This window comes from Lampetra planeri, chromosome 26 (genome assembly GCF_965212315.1).
Source record: "Lampetra planeri chromosome 26, kcLamPlan1.2.h2, whole genome shotgun sequence".
Taxonomy (NCBI): Eukaryota; Metazoa; Chordata; class Hyperoartia; order Petromyzontiformes; family Petromyzontidae; genus Lampetra; species Lampetra planeri.
Genome location: NC_136132.1, coordinates 10,059,631 through 10,079,257, shown reverse-complemented (window position 1 = coordinate 10,079,257; position 19,627 = coordinate 10,059,631). Strand labels below are relative to the sequence as shown.

Here is a 19,627-nt window from a genome sequence, read left to right as displayed (position 1 = left end):
CGTGGTCACGAATCGTCACCTTAATGCCGTAGGCAGCCTCAACGCCTCGGCCTGTTCCGTGACCTCCTCCAAAGCGAGCCTTCCACACACGTGGCCTCAAAGTGCACCTAGCCTGGCACACCAAACAAAATTAGCTGGTTATTAATGCTGCTGCTGTGTTGGTAGTGGTACAGAAACGCAGTTAATAACTAAATAAATAAAAACTCAACACATTCGTAAATAGCACTGTGTAGGCTTCAAAGAAAATAATATGTAATCAGTGACGTTTCAGACAATGGTCCTCCTTCATAGTACAATAAATAACTAATGTTCACGAATGTGTTGATTTTTTATGATTCATAATGGATTTTTTTTGGTTAGGTCATGGCATGATCTGGCCAAACGTGTGCCGTTAAGGCCCTAACCTAATAATCGCACTATCCTGCTTCAGGCTTATGTGTTCATAAGCAGTATTAGTGAATAATGCATTCTATGTTAATAATTGGCCCAGATAGATTAGAATCAAATGAGAGTAAATTACTTTGTAATGGTTGAAATCTAGTTCATTCTGATTGGTTGGTGCCTTTGGGGTCATGACCCCTATTTTAAGAAGTTGGGTCAGGTGATGTGGTTATCCTGACTTCCTGGATCTTGTCCTGATGATGTTTTACGCAGTTTCAAAGGAAATGTCGCGTATCTGAATGCTAAATGTCATTGTGAGGATTGTTCTTAAAGGTACTGGTGGGCTGAAGCAATGATAATATGGCTGTGTCGGGTGGTGGAGGGCCTTGATGACACAGATTTGGACAGATGATTACCATGACTTCACCCAAAATTCACTTGTGAATAATCATCGTCATTGTCGTATTGGTGATTATTGCCATAATTACTTATCATCTTGTCCCAATCATCCTCCTCATGGTCAGCGTTTTAATCTTAATGATCGTCATCATCGTAATCATTGTCATCATAATGATCATCACCATTATCGTCATCATCATCGTAATCATTGTCATCTAGATGAATTGCTCCTCAAGCCGTCGCAACCCCTCTTTGCGATCCTGCGATGCAACAATCCGCCCAGCGCCGACACACGCCGATCCCATCGCTATATCTCCGGGGTTGTCTGAACATCATCTTCTGAACAACATCACTGATTTCACGTTAAATTGGCAACTTAAGACGCGAGACCCTGAAACCCGCGGGCTTTGCGGTGACTCCCGATCCGCGACCTCCGTCTCTGTCCCGTGTTTTTTTTTCCGTCATTCCCCGCAGCTGCTGTCAAAGCTCAAGTTCAGCGGCGTGGAGAAGATCAAGACGATCGGCAGCACGTACATGGCGGCCGTGGGGCTCAACCTGACGGCCGGACACGACCACGCGCAGGTGCGCGCGGCGCCGCTGTGACGCAATAAAAACGGGCTGCGACGGGAGTCGCCCGATCGTGCAGATATTTGCCAATCACAAAAAGGGGGCGTGCCAGATGACGCCATACTAACCAATGGGATTTCTCGATCCATGGGTCGATCGGCAATGAATCGACTCGGCGATTGACCCGCAAGTTACGATCGACTTTGGGCTGGCTTGCCGGATGGACTGAGCAAGAATTGTTGCGATTAACCTCGGTTCACGATCCACAAGACCATATATGGGCAAAGACAGGCCCCTTTGGGCAACACCACGCCTCCATCCATTTATGGGCAAATCTCTGACCGGTGATTTTGTCGGGTGTCCGATTTTATCGTGTTCCAGCATCCCTGGCTAATCACAGCCCGCCTCCAGCCCTTGCTGATCTCATCCAGGAATATAAACCATTGTGACAACTCTGGTCATCCTCGCAGCAGCAGCAGCTTTTGGCTGGCCATCAAACAAAGATGGTCACTGCATCGCACGCTTTCAGATGCGCTTCTGCGGCCGTCTGGAACACGCTTCCTTCCGATGTTAGGAAGCCATTAGAGCTATCATCTAGATTAAAAACTCCCTTCTTTAAAACTGCTTTTTGTCTTCTTGGTTTTTTCGGTAAAGTCACGTAGAAGGGAAGTAATAAAATAATAAAAATAAAACATAATAAAATAATTCTCACGACGTTTCGGCTACGTCGTGAGAATTATTTTATTATGTTTTATTTTTATTATTTTATTACTTCCCTTCTACGTGACTTTACCGTAAAAACCAAGAAGATGAATCCCTGCAGTCACGAAAGCTTTAAATCGAAACTGCTTTTTGTGTTTAGTTTGTCCTTCCCCTGCACCTACAATTAGCGCGGTTGGCTACGTACGGTGCGAAAGAAGTTCAGCATACAATACACCCCTACAGCTGTGACTTGCGAGCCCAATCAGTGCCCTGTGAGGGTCTACCCATAGCCCTAACCCAAACTAAATTGAACACATTATTTGGTGATGCTGCCGCCGCTGCTGCTAGTACATTGGCTGTGGTGCACGAGCACAATTAACAACAACAACAACATAATCTCAACACATTTGTCAATAATGCTGTGGCCTTGAATGGAAAAATATTTGTTATAGGCCATGTTTCAGCCAATGGCCCTTCTTCATAGCGCATAAATAAGCAGGGCCACTGCTGGTCTGTTATGGACTAACCCTCGCAAGACGTTAGTAGCAGCTGCCCTAACCCTAGCCATTCTGGCAAATGACAAGCCTGGCCATAACCTGAGCCAAAACCCTAACCACTGAACTCAACCAGACCCTAACACCAAGCCAAGCCCCTATCTGTGACCCACATCAAACCAGATGATAGCCCTACCCCTAACACTATCCTTAGGTAGAGAGCTAATTAGACACCAGCTGAAGCCACAACCATCACCCTGTCTTCGCCCCACCTCTGGCATTTTGCCTTCCCTTCTTGCCACCCACCTCACCCCTCCAATTAGCACGGTTGGCTACATGCAGAGTAAAAGAAGTTGAACGTACATACATCCACAAGGGATGTCACGTGCCGTGATCACATTTTCTCCCCTCCCTCCCGCCCCCAGATGAATGTGCGGGAAGAGGAGGAGCGAGGCAATGCACACGTGGGGCTCGCGCTGGAGTTCGTGCTGGCCATGATGAGCGCGCTGGAGCAGAACAACCGCCACTCGTTCAACAGCTTCAAGCTGCGTGTCGGTACGCGGCGGCACTGGGAGGCAGCCTGCCGGCCTGGTGCCCACGTTGCCCAATGCACCGCATGCCTGGCAGTGACAAGCTCATTTCATGTTAGTCGCACGAATATTAAACCTTTTCAGAGCTGGAACTTAACCAAATGTAGTGGAAATCCTAATGTAATGTGATGGTTGCGTGTGCAGTCTTTGGTAACCAGGCTGAGCCCATTGTTACGGCAGTGACCATGAACTGCTACACACAGCGGGTGTCAAAGATCCCGTTAAGTTATTCGAAAAACAGTCGGCCATGGTGTGCCAGATTTGCCAAACTACAAATTTGCTCAGTTGGAAGCACATGAGCCATCGGCCGCCTGTTGGCCACCTCCACTGCTGTAATTATTACCAGCCAGAATCCTGCAAACTTTACTTCCATCATGAGTAAAGTTTTTTCGTAGGGAAAGCTCAGATTTTTTAATTTGTCAGAAGAAGCCCCTTATATAGTCCATAAACCAGGTGAAATGTAAGTTTCACCTCGATGAATGGTAGCACCCCTCGTGGTTACACTGGTCAATTAGTCTTTAAATCGACACCATCCACCACTGTCTGGCTCAATCTAATCTCTGACCTATACTCAAAAATCCTCCCCCCCCCCACGACCCAGGATTGAACCACGGGCCGGTGATCGCGGGGGTGATCGGTGCCGAGAAGCCGCAGTACGACATTTGGGGGAACACGGTGAATGTGGCAAGCCGCATGGAGAGCACGGGCACCGTGGACCGCATACAGGTACCGGGGATGGCGCGGCACGGTCAGCAGGTGGCGGCGGGGCGGGGGGGGTCCCTGTACAATTTCCTCTCCCTCTTTGTAGTCCGGTGTCTATGTGACATGGCCAACAGCGAGAGAGGAATACTGGACATAGTGTGTCTGGTGCGAGAATATTATTTTTTGTGGTGTCACCAACCCAAGCAGAACTTCATCCCTGCTCCCATCCCTGCTCCCATCCCGTGTGCTCTTTCTTGCCCCTCTTCTTCGTCCAGGTGACGGGTGAGACGGCCCAGGTGCTCGTGTCGCTCGGCTACTCCTGCGAAAGCCGCGGCAGCATCAACGTGAAGGGCAAAGGTCGCCTGGAGACGTTCTACGTGAGCGTGGACACTTCACGAACCCCGGGGTCGCTGCCCGGCTCGGCGGCCCCCCGCAACCTCGTCAGCTTCAATGGCAATGGAGCACCCTGAGCGGACAATGTCCACGGAGGTGCCTCGGTTGGCCCGGATCCCAGGATCGGATAATTTGAAGGAGCCCTTTGTCACTTGCATGATGAACTCTGCCCGTCCCGTGCATACATGCGTTACTGCAATGTGTGGAGTCCGGCAAGGGACGGACGGACGGATGAGCGGGTGGGCGGGCGGGCGGGTGGGCGGGCAGGCCGGTCGGTGGGTGGGCGGGCGGGCGGGCTGGTGGGCAGAAGAGAGAGGAGTTGTGGTGCTTAGGATGTGGAAGTTTCGTGGATGTTCATCTGGGCCCGTGAATCGTACGTGACGCACGCGACACTGTTTACACATTATTTAAACTGTTACTGTATGTCCTTATCGTCGTTATAATTATTACTGTTGAGATAATTGTTATTGTTACGTCTGCGTTTTTTAACCGAGACTCTGCCAAAAGTGCGTAATTATGCACTGCGTTTGAAACAGCCACTGTAGCTTTTTATATATATACTTTGCCTCACCTCCTGTCATTGGAATGTGCAATTTCCACCTCTGGCTCAGGGCTTTTAACAGGACTTATGATCCAGGTGTCTCTGGGGTCAGAGCACTCGGCTGATAATCTGAAAGGTCAAAAGTACATAGTCTTCTCAGGGGTTGACTCAGATCATCACACCTCCACAGTATCGATGGTAGTTCTATGGAAAAGCTGGTCTCCGTCATGATATGATACAATTTATGCTACTGCCTGGAAGTGGAGTTGAGTGGCACTCCGGAGTCGTTTGAGCAGAGAGACACTTTGGGATGTGTGAGAGATTATTATGGTACTGGTGTGATGGTGATGATGCTGGTGTGAGATTGATGGCACTGGCGTAATATTGATGGTATTGGTGTGATGTTGATGGTGATGATATTGGTGTGCAGTTGATGATACTGGCGAGATGTTGATCGTACTCGTGTCATGTTGATGGTGGTGATACTAGTGTGAATTTCATGGTACTTGTGTAATGTTGATGGCACCCCTAGACTAACCAGTGCTGTTTTGATGCCACCCACAATAGCCGACCATGTACATCCGGAGCCAGTGATTGGTTGCAACATAAGCCAGTCTTACATAACAAGTATAGATAATATAAAGACGGAGTGTGTAATGGTGTCATCCTATTTCTACTCGACAAAACTGAATACTGGGCCCTTACGAGAGAGGGTGAAGGAGAGATGCTGGTAGCAGTACCAACCAGCTAAGGCCCTCTGTGATCGGTCACTTCCTCTCCTTTGCTCGGCCCTTCCCGGCGCCTCTCGCCATGCTCTTTGTCAGTCTGAGATGTTTGTCACATCATGGACGCATTTGGAATGTAAGTTGCTGTGGTCGAGAAGGATCCGGGGGAGTGTGAAAATTACGAAAGCTGAGAAGTAAGGAATAATCCATGCCAGCCGGAGACTTTTTTAAAGTGACGCCAACAGAAGCCAAACGATTCAAATATTATTTGATTTGGGTGCCAAAGGAAAATGGAGTCCAATGGATGACCGTTGGTGCCCTCACACTGCCGCGTGGAAGGAGCAAAAGAAGCAGAGGTCGTCCACACGAGAGGCGGACTGATGGCGTGATGGAGGAGGACTCGCGGAAGGCAAGCGAAGGTCCGCAGGAAGCGATTGCCATGACCAGAGAAAGGAAGGAGGGGAAAAAAATTCGTCCAGTCCCATCGTCACATGCCATGCGACGACGGATGGAAGAGAACGGAGAGATAACCGTTGGGTCACTGGCTGGTTGCATATAGGACCAGTGTTCAATAGTACACATTGGGCCAATGGCTAATTTCATATCAGGCAAGTGTACACAAACGGCTATTGGCTGATTGCGTAAAGCGCCAGTGTACACGTAGGGCAAGTGTATCCATAGGATCAGTTTCAGTGGCCACCTTGTTGTCGAATTCCCCCTTCGTTTTCCATTCGAAGTAGTATTGAGCCATTTTATACAACCAGACGTGGACTAAAATTTTCAGAAAAACGGCCAAGAATCATCACGCATCGGCTCGGCGATTCGCTCGACCGGTTAGAGATGGAGGCATCGGCGCAGTTTTCGGTAAAAAAAAAATCGGCCGAAGTAAAAACAGACGGGCGGGGGGGACCATTTGCCTAATGGCACGCGAATCCGACCATTGTGGTGCACCGGTACAAGAGGGGAAAAGCTGTCTCCTCTGCTGAGTAGCTCAACAAACGCCACTTTGAGCAACAACAGCAGAAGCAGCAGCTGCCACGGTTTCAGCAGTTGTGACGACCAAAAGTGAAACGCGAATAATCGATGAAAACTGGGACGGGCAACGGTGCCGGGGAGGGACTGGCATCAGAGATAGTGCGAGGAACCCGCTGGTTGGCAAGTTAGGGTTGGAGGTTGACTGTTATGGTTAGTGTTTAGGGGTAGGATCTGCCTTCCCTAGTATGGTTAAGATTAGGGATACGGTTAGTGTGGTTAATGTTAGGGGTAGTGTCTAATTGGCCATTATAGTTAGGATTAAGGGTAGGGTAGGGCTAGTGTCTGGTTGACTTAGTGTGATAAGTTTAGGGGTGGGGGCTGGTTTGATATAGTGGTTTTGGCTAGGGGCTAGTGGTAGGAGCTGGTCAGTTAGTATGGTTATGGTTGGGGCTAGTGTTAGGGTAAGCTGGGCTTGTGTCGTTATGACAAGGGTTAGGGCGAGGGTCAGGTTCTTAGTGTGGTTGGGCTGATGACCAAAACTGCAGCCTGGTTGGCTAGCGTGTTTGGACTCTAGTCAGGGCCATAGCTTCACTGACTAGCGCCCTTCCCCCGAGATGTGCACCCCCTCCCACCCCCCCCCCTCCCCGAGGAGATTTTACCTTTTCTTTCGCTCGTCAGTTTTTGTGTTGCATGTTTTTTTTAAAGCAGTGAACCTTACCCAAAGCGGGCTTATGGGAGGTTCTGCAGTGATGTGACTCTACTCTCTCGCAATAAAGAGACACTTTTTATACACGCACGCCTGGCGAGAGACACTTTTATAAACACACGCGTACCCATGACCCGCGAAAGTCCTCGCTCAGGGACTTGCGTGCCGGGGCCATGATGGGGCACACCTGCAATACAGCGGAGATGGTACTTTGAGGGTCGGCAGATCGTGCAGAGACTATTCATTACACGATGTTGAACTCTTTTTCTCCTTCAAAGGAACTCGCCAGACACCCCAAATCAATGCAGCACCATTCTTGAAAAAAAGTCCTCAGACTCAGCCTTTTCTTACTAAATGAAATGCAGTAGACAACATGGATACAATTTGTGTCATGTCGCTGCTCTGATTAGTCCCCACAGTGTTCATGGAGGACTTTCACCAATAACACCAGACAATCTGGCAGCATTTGTTCAGAAGGCCGTGCGCTGCTGAGACAGAAATGTGAAGCCGGTCCAAACTGCTACGACAAACGCTGCTGGAAAAGATTGGCACAGGAGGCCGATCAGCTGGTGGACTGTGGATGTTATTTTATTGGTGAAATAGGAGGCCAAATTAATTCAACTAAATTTGTATTATGAGATAGCAGCACAGCAAGTAGGTTTTGGCCCTGTCGCCTGTGTAACATAATTTCTGATCGTTATCCCCTCGTGTGCTTTGTGGATTTTATCCGCACCCTCTGGTCTCCTCCAACTTCAAAGCCAAACGCTCGCTAACATTAAATGAGTAACAATGCTCAGGGTTGGCTTCTTATCTTCCACCCGGCTTATGATTCGCAGCCACATTTCCAACAAGTAGTTGGATATTGCAAAAATTGTGAAATGGCATGTGGCAACGAATCTCAAGTCACAGATTCACAGAGGTGGGGGGGGGGGACCAGTGTATGAGTGTGGTAGTTGAAGCTGCCCGGTCCTCAACGCAGTTTTTAGTTATAAAACTGAGTGCCAAACTTGGCACAGGCACCTACACACGTCGTTCCATTTGAATACCTCGCTGCGGTATTTCAGTAGTCAAATGGTCTTGAACCACTAATCTCAGAGAACAGGTCCACAGAGGGGAATGAGAGGGTTTGTATCCTCTATAAGTACTGTACGAAGCAAGATAATTTGGCAACTCCAAAAACAGATTTGGGTGTCACAAGATTAGTGGCCCAAGATAATTTGGCCATTAAAATGCCCCAGCTACTTATTAGAGTTGAAAAATGCACGTAGGCACATGTGCCAAGTTTGGCACGTGACATTTGTACTCGTAGAGTGGATCTATGATTTGAGAATAGTGGTCCGAGGCTATTCGACTACCGAAATACAGCAGCTTATTCAAACGGAACGGTGTGTGGAGGTGCCCGTGCCAGGTTCGGCACCTGCTGTGTAACTTAACTGCGTCTTGGGCCGGGCAAAATTCAACTGTCACTTGTCGAGGGGGTCCCACTGTGTGCGTCTGTAATCTGAGATTAGTGGCCCCAAGGCCGTTTTCACCACTAAAATACTCAGAAAACCGACGTCAGCGTCGTTAATGTTATGTATGGATCACGTGACTCACGCAGCCACGAGAGGCGCTATAATTAACACGAAAATAATGACCCAGAATTTGTTACAGACTGTGACCTCAAAGAAAAACGCGGGTAAAACTGGCACGAATTAAATATAATAGATACTTGCACGTATACATCTCATCTCGTATCGTAAGCCGATTAACCATACGTCACGAATCGACGGTTAGATCTGCACTTGAATGCTCCATTAAGTGGCCGAAATGCGGATCGAGACTGTTATGTTTCATCGTGAACATTTCCCAAAAGTAACCGTCCTCGTGTTCATATTCATCCCCGTTTCCCTTTTTTCTCCGGTGCGAAGTTCCCGTTTTCCCACCACAGGGTGGATTGCACGCGGCAGGATCACGAATGGGCTTTCAGAGTCCTTGTAACAGCAGAGGCACAGGGCAAGGCAGTCATCAGTTGTGATGTGGTGGGGGTTGGGGGGCGCCCGCGGTTACTCGTTTTGCTGTGACCCAAATGGGGAAAATCTGCCATTTTGGTTTGTGCAAGGACAGTCCAACAAAAATATATATAAAAAACACATTTCTGCTAAATATCACAACGTCTATGCGACATAAACCAACACAATGCAAAATGAGATAAAACACATTCCTGCGGAGGGAGCTGGTAGGAACGTTGGGTTGCTAGGTCAATGGCCAGGGTCAACGGCGGCGTGGTGTATTCCGCAAATATGGCTGACTGTGAGGGCGGGCACAAGCCGGCGTGAGTAGGTTAAACGTTGAGTTTTATAAGGGCACCACGGAGTGACCAGCCCCTCCCCACCCAACCCCACCCCTCCCACCCCCCACCCAGCCCCACCCTCCCCACCCAGCCCCTCCCCACCCTCCCCACTCAGCCTCTCCCCACTCTACCCTCCCCACCCAGCCCTCCCCTCCCCACCCAGCACCTCCCCACCCTCCCCTCCGCACCCAGCCCCTCCCTCCCCACCAGCCCCTCCCTGCACGGCGGACGGACGGACACAATAATCCCCTGTGGGCTGGTGTAACCAGGAGGTTCCTACCAGTAAAAACACATTTCTGCTAAATAGCACGTCTATGCGACATAAACCAAAACAATGCAAAATGATAAAAAAAAAAATCTTACCTCTGCGTTTCCCTGAAGCTCCACGCTAGCTCGGCCCTAATCTACGGATCGCGATTTTGCGACCCGCGAACAATTGTCAGTCCACGGCGGTATTCCGCGGATTACTGGAGCAACCGCGAAGCGCAGATGAACCGCACATTACAGGGATTCGTGGATTATTTGGATCGCGAATTATTAGTTGCTGCCGTAGTGTTTTTTTCTGTAAGCAGCCAGCTGCGCAACTGGTTGCGACATACAGAATCAGTATCTGTATTTATCCTGACGAAATCCGATGAGCTGTAAAGCTCTTTTTTCATAGATTTCCAGTCGGGGCGGGTCAGAAACTTAGAACAAAAAAAAAACAATACAAAACACGATATAAGTGCAAAATATAGGAAAGATAGGGAAATCACAAAAACGTATATAAGTTTAAATTGCATAAGTACATCAATTTCCAAACATGGGCAAGGTAACAAAACAGGCCCAGACCACACCAACACAACACACAGTGCCCCTCGATAAAAAAAAGTGCACATTAAAACGTAACTATCAATACACTGGTAAGGATAAAAGTTACAAATCACATTTGCAAATGTGGTTGTGACCAGCACTAATCTTCTGCTTCAGGATATTTTTTAAGGAAGCTTGACGATGTTAAGGGAGGAAACAAGTTTGTTCCGAAACGTTGGTGCTGCAACGGCAAAGGCTTCGTCACCTATTGCAATTCTTGGGATAGTTAAACGACACTTAGATGGACGTCTTAGGTTTATTGTGGTTGAAGATGGGGTTAATGAATAGACAATCATAGCACAAATCTTTGCTGATAATTATTTTATGGATGAACAAGGACCGATGGAGCTTTGATCTTGTACCAAGTGATGTAAGATTGTATTTTAAGTATAGGTTACAATAGTGGATCCTATATGATACATCCAGTACAAATCGAAGAGTAGAATGATGAAGCGGGTTTATTCTATGGGACCTTTCTTGCCATTATCACAATATAAGAATATGTTTTTACCCTTTCTGGCAATAAAACATGTGTTAAGATGTTAAAATACCAAACAGAAACCTTTTGCAAGGAATCCTGTCTGCATTAACCACAGGTATTTGTGGTGAACATGACAAATAAAACATCAGATAATATATGCATTGTCCTTGAAACTGATTGGTCTACAGCAGAGACAGCTTTCTTCAGAGCCTAGTCTCAAAGTGTTAAACCAGAGAACGCCAAAAGGCGAATAGCACAAAGACAATGCACTATCAGGGAATGTATAGCTCGGAGTGAGCTGCTACAATATGGGAACTTTCTCACTTCATATGTAATGAACCACGTCACTAATCGCTGTTTGACTAACGCAACTTTAAACTCGTGTCGAGACAACCAGGGAGTTCTCACACAACCGAAGTGTACAGCTGCAAAACACGAGCCACCCGAGACTTTCCGAGTCGTTACGCGAAGTCGCCATGCCTCGGGTAAGATCGATAAACTTTTATTTTGAAGAGGAAGCGTGCGACAATAAAACTGGGTACAGAAGAGGAAGCGTGAGATAAAAACAAGGGCAAAAATAGGTCTCGCCAGCCTCCCCACGCCTCATCGCGGTCATCGCAGCTGTCCGTAACGTGGCCACCACGTGGAAGTTGGTTCGCGCACTGCTAACGGATTCAGCGGGTAACGGTGAATTGCTACATGCCGAGAGGTTACTACGTGTCCCACCAGATTCGTGGCAAGAAAATCATGCTTGGGTAATACTATCCCTAACCATCATCCCCAACCCTAAACCATATACTCAAACCCCTAAGCTCTAAACCCTAACCCCAACAACTCCCAAGAATGATCCGACGCCCCAAAGCCATGAACCTCAAGCTCATCACCCCAAACCCTACACCAATCCCTAACAAAATCCAAACTCCTAACCCACAAACACCAAAAAACCTCTTATGGATGATATTGGTCGCGAAAGCCTTACGTGTTAATCTAAACATTCAACACAAACACAAAATAATATTTTTGTGGGTTTACTCTCCAATACATCGGTGTGCTCAACTCGCAATGAATTGGTGTGTTTTATTTACGTGACAAACCTTAATTGGCTGTGTCGGGTGGTGGCGAGTTTAACGACACATTTATATTTACGCGATCTAACCACAAAAAAACCTAGTGGTTATTGGTCGCGAAAGTCTGCGTATTAACCTGACTAAACATTAACTCCCAAACCCCTAACTTATCACCCCAAATCCTCGACTAAACCCAAACACACTCCATAACCTAAACTCACAAACTCTACACCCTGAACTCCTCAATCCTAACCCTTAAACATATCCCACAAATCTGGCCTATGGATAAGAATTGGCGGGGAGGGTAATTCCAGACTCGGGCCCTTTATGCGTATCTGCGCGGACAAAACGTATACATTAAATATAAAGTATTAACCTCATCCTTTAGAAGCTTGCGCATGTGGTAGCTTACGCACTGGTTCGGAAAGGTTCTGTGTATGCATTTTCATTCATTCCGTGTCCTTCATACCAACCGAGTTAAATCAATAACGACCATGCGTGCACAGGCCCACGCACGATCAGTCACAGTGCTTAAATCATCATCGCCATCAGCTGTGAACGGCTCGTCTAGCAGACGACAGCGGAGCAGATGTGAGCGAGGAGGCATCGCCCGCTCTTCACCGCAGATGCAGGTCACGTTCTGGACATGGCCGAGAGGGATGCCTTGGGTTCGTGGTCTCGCGCGACTGTTCTGCACGGCTGGCTACTGTCACTCGTGCCCCGGGTTGCAATACCAATCCAGAGGTAGAGGCCGTCCACAATGGTTGCCTTGAGGATGCCAGAAATGCTTCCGCAGCATCTTGTTTAACTCTGCGTCGATCTTATTCGATGATGTGACGGTACATTGAGGCTAATGAGCACGAGAAACTGCAAAAACGAGACGGATATATCGAGTGACAATACAAAGGGTGTGGTAAAACGAGACGAACAGAAATCGATGCTCGGCCTTAAATACGAATTCGACATTAAGGAGACAAAGGCGGCCAGGCGTGGTTATAGCCACGCCACTTCCACGTGCGTCATGCGACCCTTAATAAGTCATCCCTAACAGTATTTGCTGTGTAGGTCTGTGCTAGGTATGTGCAATGGCTGCAACGCATAAACCTGAGCTCAAATAGATGCCCCCCCCCCTTAAATACCTCGAATAAATATTCAACTAGACCCTAGCCCTTACCATAAAAATACGAAATTCTATCCCTAATCCGATCCACATCAGCCATCCAAATGCCAGCCATACCACTTATCCCAAATTATATCAGCCAACCAAACTCCTAACACCATACCCATTCATTCCGATCATTTCCTCTATCCCCATCCTCACCTCTGCTGCTTAACCCATCTCCCATTTCACTTTCTGTTCGCTCGTCACTTTTCTTGTTTACCCCCACCCCACCGCCTCGTCTCCATCACCGCAGGTACTGGGCAATGACGACCTCCTTAAGCGAGCGAGGGTCACCACTCCCATCAACTCCCACATTCTTATCCTCCCTTTCGTCCATGGCGTCCGTCTCTCCGAGCTCCCAGCGCAGCCGGGCTCGCGCGCGGAGTAGCGGGGCCCACAGCTCGGGGTATCTTTGGCGGAGGGGCCTTGCCCGTCCGCCAACGACCGTCCTAACCCCATCGACCCCGCCGCCGCCGCTCAGCGCTTGGATCGCTCGCTCGCAGTATCCGAGCGCGTCGCGCGGGCGCCCCATGTCCCTGGCGCACACGGCGAGGGCGGAGAGCGTGGGCGCGGAGTGCGCGCGGTCCGCGGCGACCCACGCCGCCCTCTCTTGGAGGAGCGAGGCGGATCGCAGGAGCGACGCGGCCTCGGCGTAGGCGCCCCCACGCAGGCACGCGTGACCCTTGGCCGTCTCCTCGAGCCACAGGAACTCCTGGAAGCGGCGCGAGGCGCGCACGGTCGGCAGCGCGCAGAGGGCACGCAGGTAGAGCTGGAGGCAGCGCGGAGCCGGAGGCGGCAGCGGCAGGAGCGAGAGCGCAGCCGGCAGAGAGCGCGGAAGGGAGGTGCCCCGCAGGGCCGACGCGCCCAGCTCGGAGAGGAGTGCGCGGTGCAGGAGCTGGAATTGGCAGAAGCGGCGCTCGATCGTGCATGGGCACGAGTCCAGCTGGCCCGCGACGAGGACGCGGATTTCGTACACCTGGGCAGGGTGGGGGGTGGGGAGGGATTCACGTTTATTAAACCAGTTGAGAACTCAAGAGGCCAGAATTGTCTCATTTGTAAGTGACCTGGGTCACCAAAATGCCGTTGGCAAAACAAAGCGCAGCCATGAAGCAAGTAAAAATTGGCACAAACATTACTGTATCACATGATATCGTAAAATGTTACACAAACATGAATCAATGTTAAGTAATATATTCCCTGTAGCGTAAATCGGCTCGGGCACATTGTTTTGAGACTGGTCGTTGTCAAAGAGGGTTGAGATGGCAGTGGGAGAGGAGGATGATAATGCTTGACTCTTAAAGGTGGGAGCCCATTCAGACTCCAGTCTCTTCGAAGAGTGACTTAAGTCAATCAACAAGTGAAGATTTGAGCTTGATACTGGTGATAATGCTGCTGATGGTGATAGTGATTACGCTTCTGCCACTTATAATGTTGCGGATAATGTCAATAGTGTTGGTTGATCCATATTTGTTTATGGGTTAGGCCACTTGGAAATTTGATACCAAAATTATTGTCATTAACCCGCCACGACCCGACAGCATTGTCTACAATAATTTGACAGTATTACTTTTCACACGTGCCAATGTACTGATCGAATACTGACCAAATAAAGCTCCTCCTGACCAGTGGCTTCTGACTTTTCGTAACCCGACTCCGTAAGGTAGGTGCATATTTGCACGTGCGGGATAGAAAGTGCCAAGTGGTATAGGGTTTGGGGCTTCGGAGGTGGAGGGTGTGGTAGTTGGGGTGGGGAGGTGGTTCGCACCTACCGTGTGACCCCCGCTCAGACCGCGGGGGTTGGTGACGTGGCGCGCGCTCGCGACCCCGAGGAGGAGGTTTGCGCAGGGCGAGGGCGCCGGGGTCTCCAATCGTGCGCGCCTCCACGCCTCCTGCACCGCACGTGTCACGTGGTCGCAGCCCCGTTCCAGGATGCGTGCGCTCTCTAATAACACGTGTGGAGAAAGGGACAAATACAGGGACTGTTTTACTTATGAACAATAGACTTACGAACTTTCAGAGATACGAACAAAACCTGTCTGTATGTCCAGTTGCCTGTTCGGACTGAGAGTCGTAAGTTCAAACGCTGCGCGATAGATGGCAGTGGTGGCATCTACATCTGCAGAACATGAAGATCCTGTGGCATCTTCAGGTGAGTATACAACTTTTAAAGCCACGTAGAAGGGAAATAATAAAATAATAAAAATAAAACATAATACAATTCTCACGGCGTTTCGGCCACAACGCAAGCAGCCGTCGTTGTGGCTGAAACGTCGTGAGAATTTAATTGTTTTATTTTTATTATTTTATTATTTCCCTTCTACGTGACTTTACCGAAATAGCCAAGAATATAAATTCCTGCAGTCACGAAAGCTTTAAATCGAAATTTAACTTTTGAAGCCATTCCCCATGTTGAGCGTACATGCCGTACTACATGTTTGGAATCAACAGGAGTAAAGTTGGATTTACGAATAAATCTACTTACGAACAGACCTCTGGAACCAAACTCGGTCGTAAGTAGAGGAGTCCCTGTATTGACATCATTGATTTAGCACGTAGGCATTCGCGACCAATGGTTTGTTTTTGGTGACAGATCGCGTGAGTGAAACGCCAACGTATCATACACCCTCCTCCACTCAACACGGCCACATAAATAATGTCGCGTAAACAACGCGCTAGTTATTGCTTCAGCATACCGATGATGTTGGAGAGAGCGATCGATAACATTTAACAATTTGGTAAGACGTTTCGCTGGTAGTTGCCTGATGTTGCTGGATGTAACCGCGTCGGGTGGAGGAGGGTTTACTACATACATTACCATTTTACTCGTGCAATCTGACCCAAGAATCAATGATAGAGATGTCCCTCGTGTAACGCCCCCCCCCCCCCCCATAGCGCAAATTCTCAGTTGGGCGCCTCAACTTTTAGGCGCGCTCAAGAAAAAATAAAAATGTCTACTTTTTTAAATGTATCAATGATAAAAATTAAAAGTGAAAAATACAATTCTGATGGGGTGACCGCATCACGGCGGCACCCAGAGCAGCCATCTTAGATCGACTTCCTTTGCATCCCACGTGCTGCTCAAGAAGCCCTGCATTTCATCCTTATTTAGCAGTATTTGTAAGTATGTAATCTTTGAATCTTAATGATGATTTATTATTAACCCCGCATTAAGTAGGTTTGGTAATGTTGATATTATTAAGTATTTTGTAAACCCAGGGCTAACGCCTTATAACAAGTATATGGGAAAATGGAATTCATATAGCGCGTTTTTCAGGAACGTATTGTCGTGCGTTATGCAAGCGACATCTGTATATGTGTTTAATTTAGCGCTCCGAGCACTTCACATCACATCTCAACTCAAACATTTGAAAGTCTTCCCAAGTGGCAGCTGTCAATGTGAGCATCGGGAGGGTTGGCACCTGGCCTGCAAGCAGACACGAGTCTGCCAGTAGGGGGTGGGAGGTGGGGCGATTATTGCTTTGTATAGTTACAATTGAGTAATACAGATATTGGTACAATGCTAGTACAATTGTCACCCTATCTCTGTTTCATGTTTCTGGAACTTGATTGTAATTTACTATGATCAGTCTCAAAATAATCTGCCCCAGTCGACTTACATTGCAGGGAATGTTTTAACACATTCCTGCGGAGGGAGCTGGTAGGAACGTTGAGTTGCTCGGTCAATGGCCGGGGTCAACGGCGGCGTGGTGTATTCCGCAAATATGCCCGACTGTGAGGGCGGGCACAAGCCGGCGTGAGTAGGTTAAACGTTGAATTTTATAAGGGCACCACGGGGTGACCAGCCCCTCCCCACCCAGCCCCTCCCCACCCTCCCCTCCCCACCCAGCCCCTCCCTCCCCACCCAGCCCCTCCCTGCACGACGGACACAATAATCCCCTGTGGGCTGGTGTAACCAGGAGGTTCCTACCAGTAATATTGATTTATGTTTGTGTAGTATTTTACGATTTCTCACGCAGCACATTTGTTTTTGTGCAGCTTTCTCTTCGTTTTATTGTTGTACTTTATTAGCTTTGCTTTTATCATTTTGATGAACCAGGTCACTCTTGCAAATGAGACTATATTCTGGTCTCTTTGAGTTCTCACCTGGTTAAACAAAATAAACTTGACTTGAGATACATGGATTGTGTTGGAACTAGTAATACTGTTATCGAGGCAAGCACTATGCCCGACCGCCTTTGCTTCCCAAGTAGGCAATTCAATCATCCTGCGTTATGTACTCATGTAAGGATGAGTCGTCCTTGGAGGAAACACAGGAGGCGTGCGGATTTCTCGTGGCAATGATGTTTTACCTGCCGGACTTACTCAGCAAGAGCAACACCTGTCAGACATGGTGTAACAACTTCTCCAAGGCTTGAGCCGCGAGATAAACAACACTCGTTGAGTCAAGAGTCTTATGTTGACGAGACGGCCGCGAAACATCATCATAGCCTTGCTGGCTTCTATTAGTGAATGTTGACGGAGACATTGCCAAAACAAATGCATACTTGGGTCTGTCCAATATATATTTTGTGGTCGACGGTCAGCAGAAAAAAACCGCTGTGAGACCAGCCGCACGTTTCGTTTTCTCTCGCCGAGTCGTTCCGTTAAGTTGAGAGTTGTGTTTTTCATGCCGATGACCATTACGATGCTTAACATCGCGACGATGATGATGCACGACCCCACGACTGATATGCGGTTATATCGAGACCCGATTAATCCAAACTGTACCGTATTAACAATAACTCAGCCGTCGATAACCGTGGCAAAACACATGGCGTTGACGGCTGTTGATGTTGACGGTAAAAACCGTGACGACGACGCATGATTGATCATAACAAACATGTCGATAACGATGGTGGTGAAGATTACGTGTAGGTGTCAGTCGGCCCTCACCTGATGAGACCTCCTCGTGTCGCTGTTCACGCTGAGTGTTCATGGCGTTCAGAACCCCTCGCTGACAGGAGAGCGACCCAGGCGAGCGGTCCGCTTCGGGGTCTCGTCCCGTTCCTCCCCATTTAAAAGTTCCCAGCTGAGAACCGTCCCGGGCGAACTGAGATAGCTAGCGCTCCCTGGTGGAACGACATTGGAGAAGGACGGATTCGGTGTCCAAATGTATTTCGGCCCGTGCTTTTTGACGTGGCGTAATCGAAGTGCAGTTTTGGTAGAACACTTTTGATTTTGTTGTACTGCCCACCACGTAGCCCGGCAGTCTATAGCACCTGTTATGCATGGTGGTCGCCAATCCATGCACTATCCAGGCTCAAACGTGCTTAGCATCCGAGATCTGAAAGGATCTGGCGAATGGTTTGGTCATACGTCAACTCATACAATTCCTTTCATAATAAAAAAATGCAAAATCTGCACGTGTACACAGTCTGCTTGTGGCTGTGTCTCGTATCAAGTACAGTAGTGGATTTCCACTTAGTCCATGGGCTGGAGCAGATATTGGTAACACATACCGATTAGTTTATACGGCCAAATGAGGGAATTATTTGATAAGGGCCCGTCCATAAATGACGTCACGCGATTTTGGACGACTTTTTACCCCTCAAATATGACGTCACAAAGCTCTGCCCCCCCCCCCAATCAAAGATGCTTCAAATCACTTTAAACTATTGTCATTGTAGTGCGTATTTAATGTGGCGCTGCACTCTGATGTTGTAGGAGAAAACTTTTATTAAAACGTCTATTTAATTAAGTAGAACGTGTTGTCTATATTTATTTAAAGTTGCGCATTTTGATGTGACGTCACATTCCTCAAGCCTCCCCCCCCTCGTCACACATCGTCACAAATGTCTGACCCCACCCCCCCGCTAGGTGCGTGACGTCATTTATGGACGGCCCCTTATGTATTTGTATGAGTGACCAACCAACACGAGGGGCTTGCCAGGTGTTGTAGGCATGTGGGTGTGTGACCAATACATGGCAGTGTACATCAAACGGATTGTTGTATTTATCTGCGCGGAGCTTTTGAGTTCGCCCCCTCGTATATGTGTCGTGGGTTTTCTCCGAGTTGTCCATTTCCCTCCCATACGAAGCCAATCTCCTATTAATGGGATCGGTCAAACAACAGCAATTGTAGCAGGACCATCGTGAGCGAGTCTTGAGACTCAGTGAGACTTTCCTGGGTAACTAATTCGCATGTTTGGTACTTAATATATAAAACGTTGACACTGACTTCTAATTTAAATGTACTGGCGGTCAATCAGAGATACCACTCGTGATGTGGCCCAGCTGGTGCGCGTCCACCGCTTGTTGTAGATCTCCACGGTTAGATTCCAGCGGCCGCCCTGATTAACACTGCGGGTGCATTAAGTATTAAATTCTACAAATTAGAAGTTAAAGATCCCGTTGGGTCACTAGAAAGTGGCCCAGTGTTGCCGGTGGCATGGTCCAAATTTGCCAGACTCGTACATTTCTCTGGAAATTACTGAATTGGGACTATACACGGGGTCTATCATCGCCTGCTACTGGCAAACTAATGGTCCCTGGAGACTCATTCTGATCGAGTTCTCAACTGGGTAACCAAAATCAACCTGAGACTTGTCAATCACTCTG

At 48.3% G+C, this 19,627-nt stretch overlaps 2 protein-coding genes across 3 annotated transcripts in view; one reads left to right on the top strand and one right to left on the bottom strand.

Annotated features, from left to right (window-relative positions):
- The window catches only part of LOC144727718 (adenylate cyclase type 2-like), a 58,313-nt gene extending 53,848 nt beyond the window's left edge, over window positions 1-4,465 (top strand). For both annotated transcript variants that reach the window (XM_078606757.1, XM_078606756.1), the window contains exons 23-26: window positions 1,255-1,362; window positions 2,969-3,098; window positions 3,735-3,859; window positions 4,111-4,465. In XM_078606757.1, the coding sequence (XP_078462883.1) occupies window positions 1,255-1,362; window positions 2,969-3,098; window positions 3,735-3,859; window positions 4,111-4,305 (558 nt within the window). In that variant the 3' untranslated portion in view covers window positions 4,306-4,465. The remainder of the gene's footprint in view (window positions 1-1,254; window positions 1,363-2,968; window positions 3,099-3,734; window positions 3,860-4,110) is intronic.
- A 5,793-nt stretch (window positions 4,466-10,258) lies between these two features.
- LOC144727715 (sorting nexin-20-like) lies at window positions 10,259-18,067 on the bottom strand. Its single transcript, XM_078606752.1, has 3 exons — window positions 17,963-18,067; window positions 14,839-15,011; window positions 10,259-14,045 (listed from the first exon to the last, which is right to left on the bottom strand). The coding sequence occupies exons 1-3, from the start codon at window positions 18,003-18,005 to the stop codon at window positions 13,314-13,316; spliced, it is 948 nt and encodes a 315-aa protein (XP_078462878.1). The 5' UTR covers window positions 18,006-18,067; the 3' UTR covers window positions 10,259-13,313.
- Window positions 18,068-19,627: the final 1,560 nt, after the last annotated feature.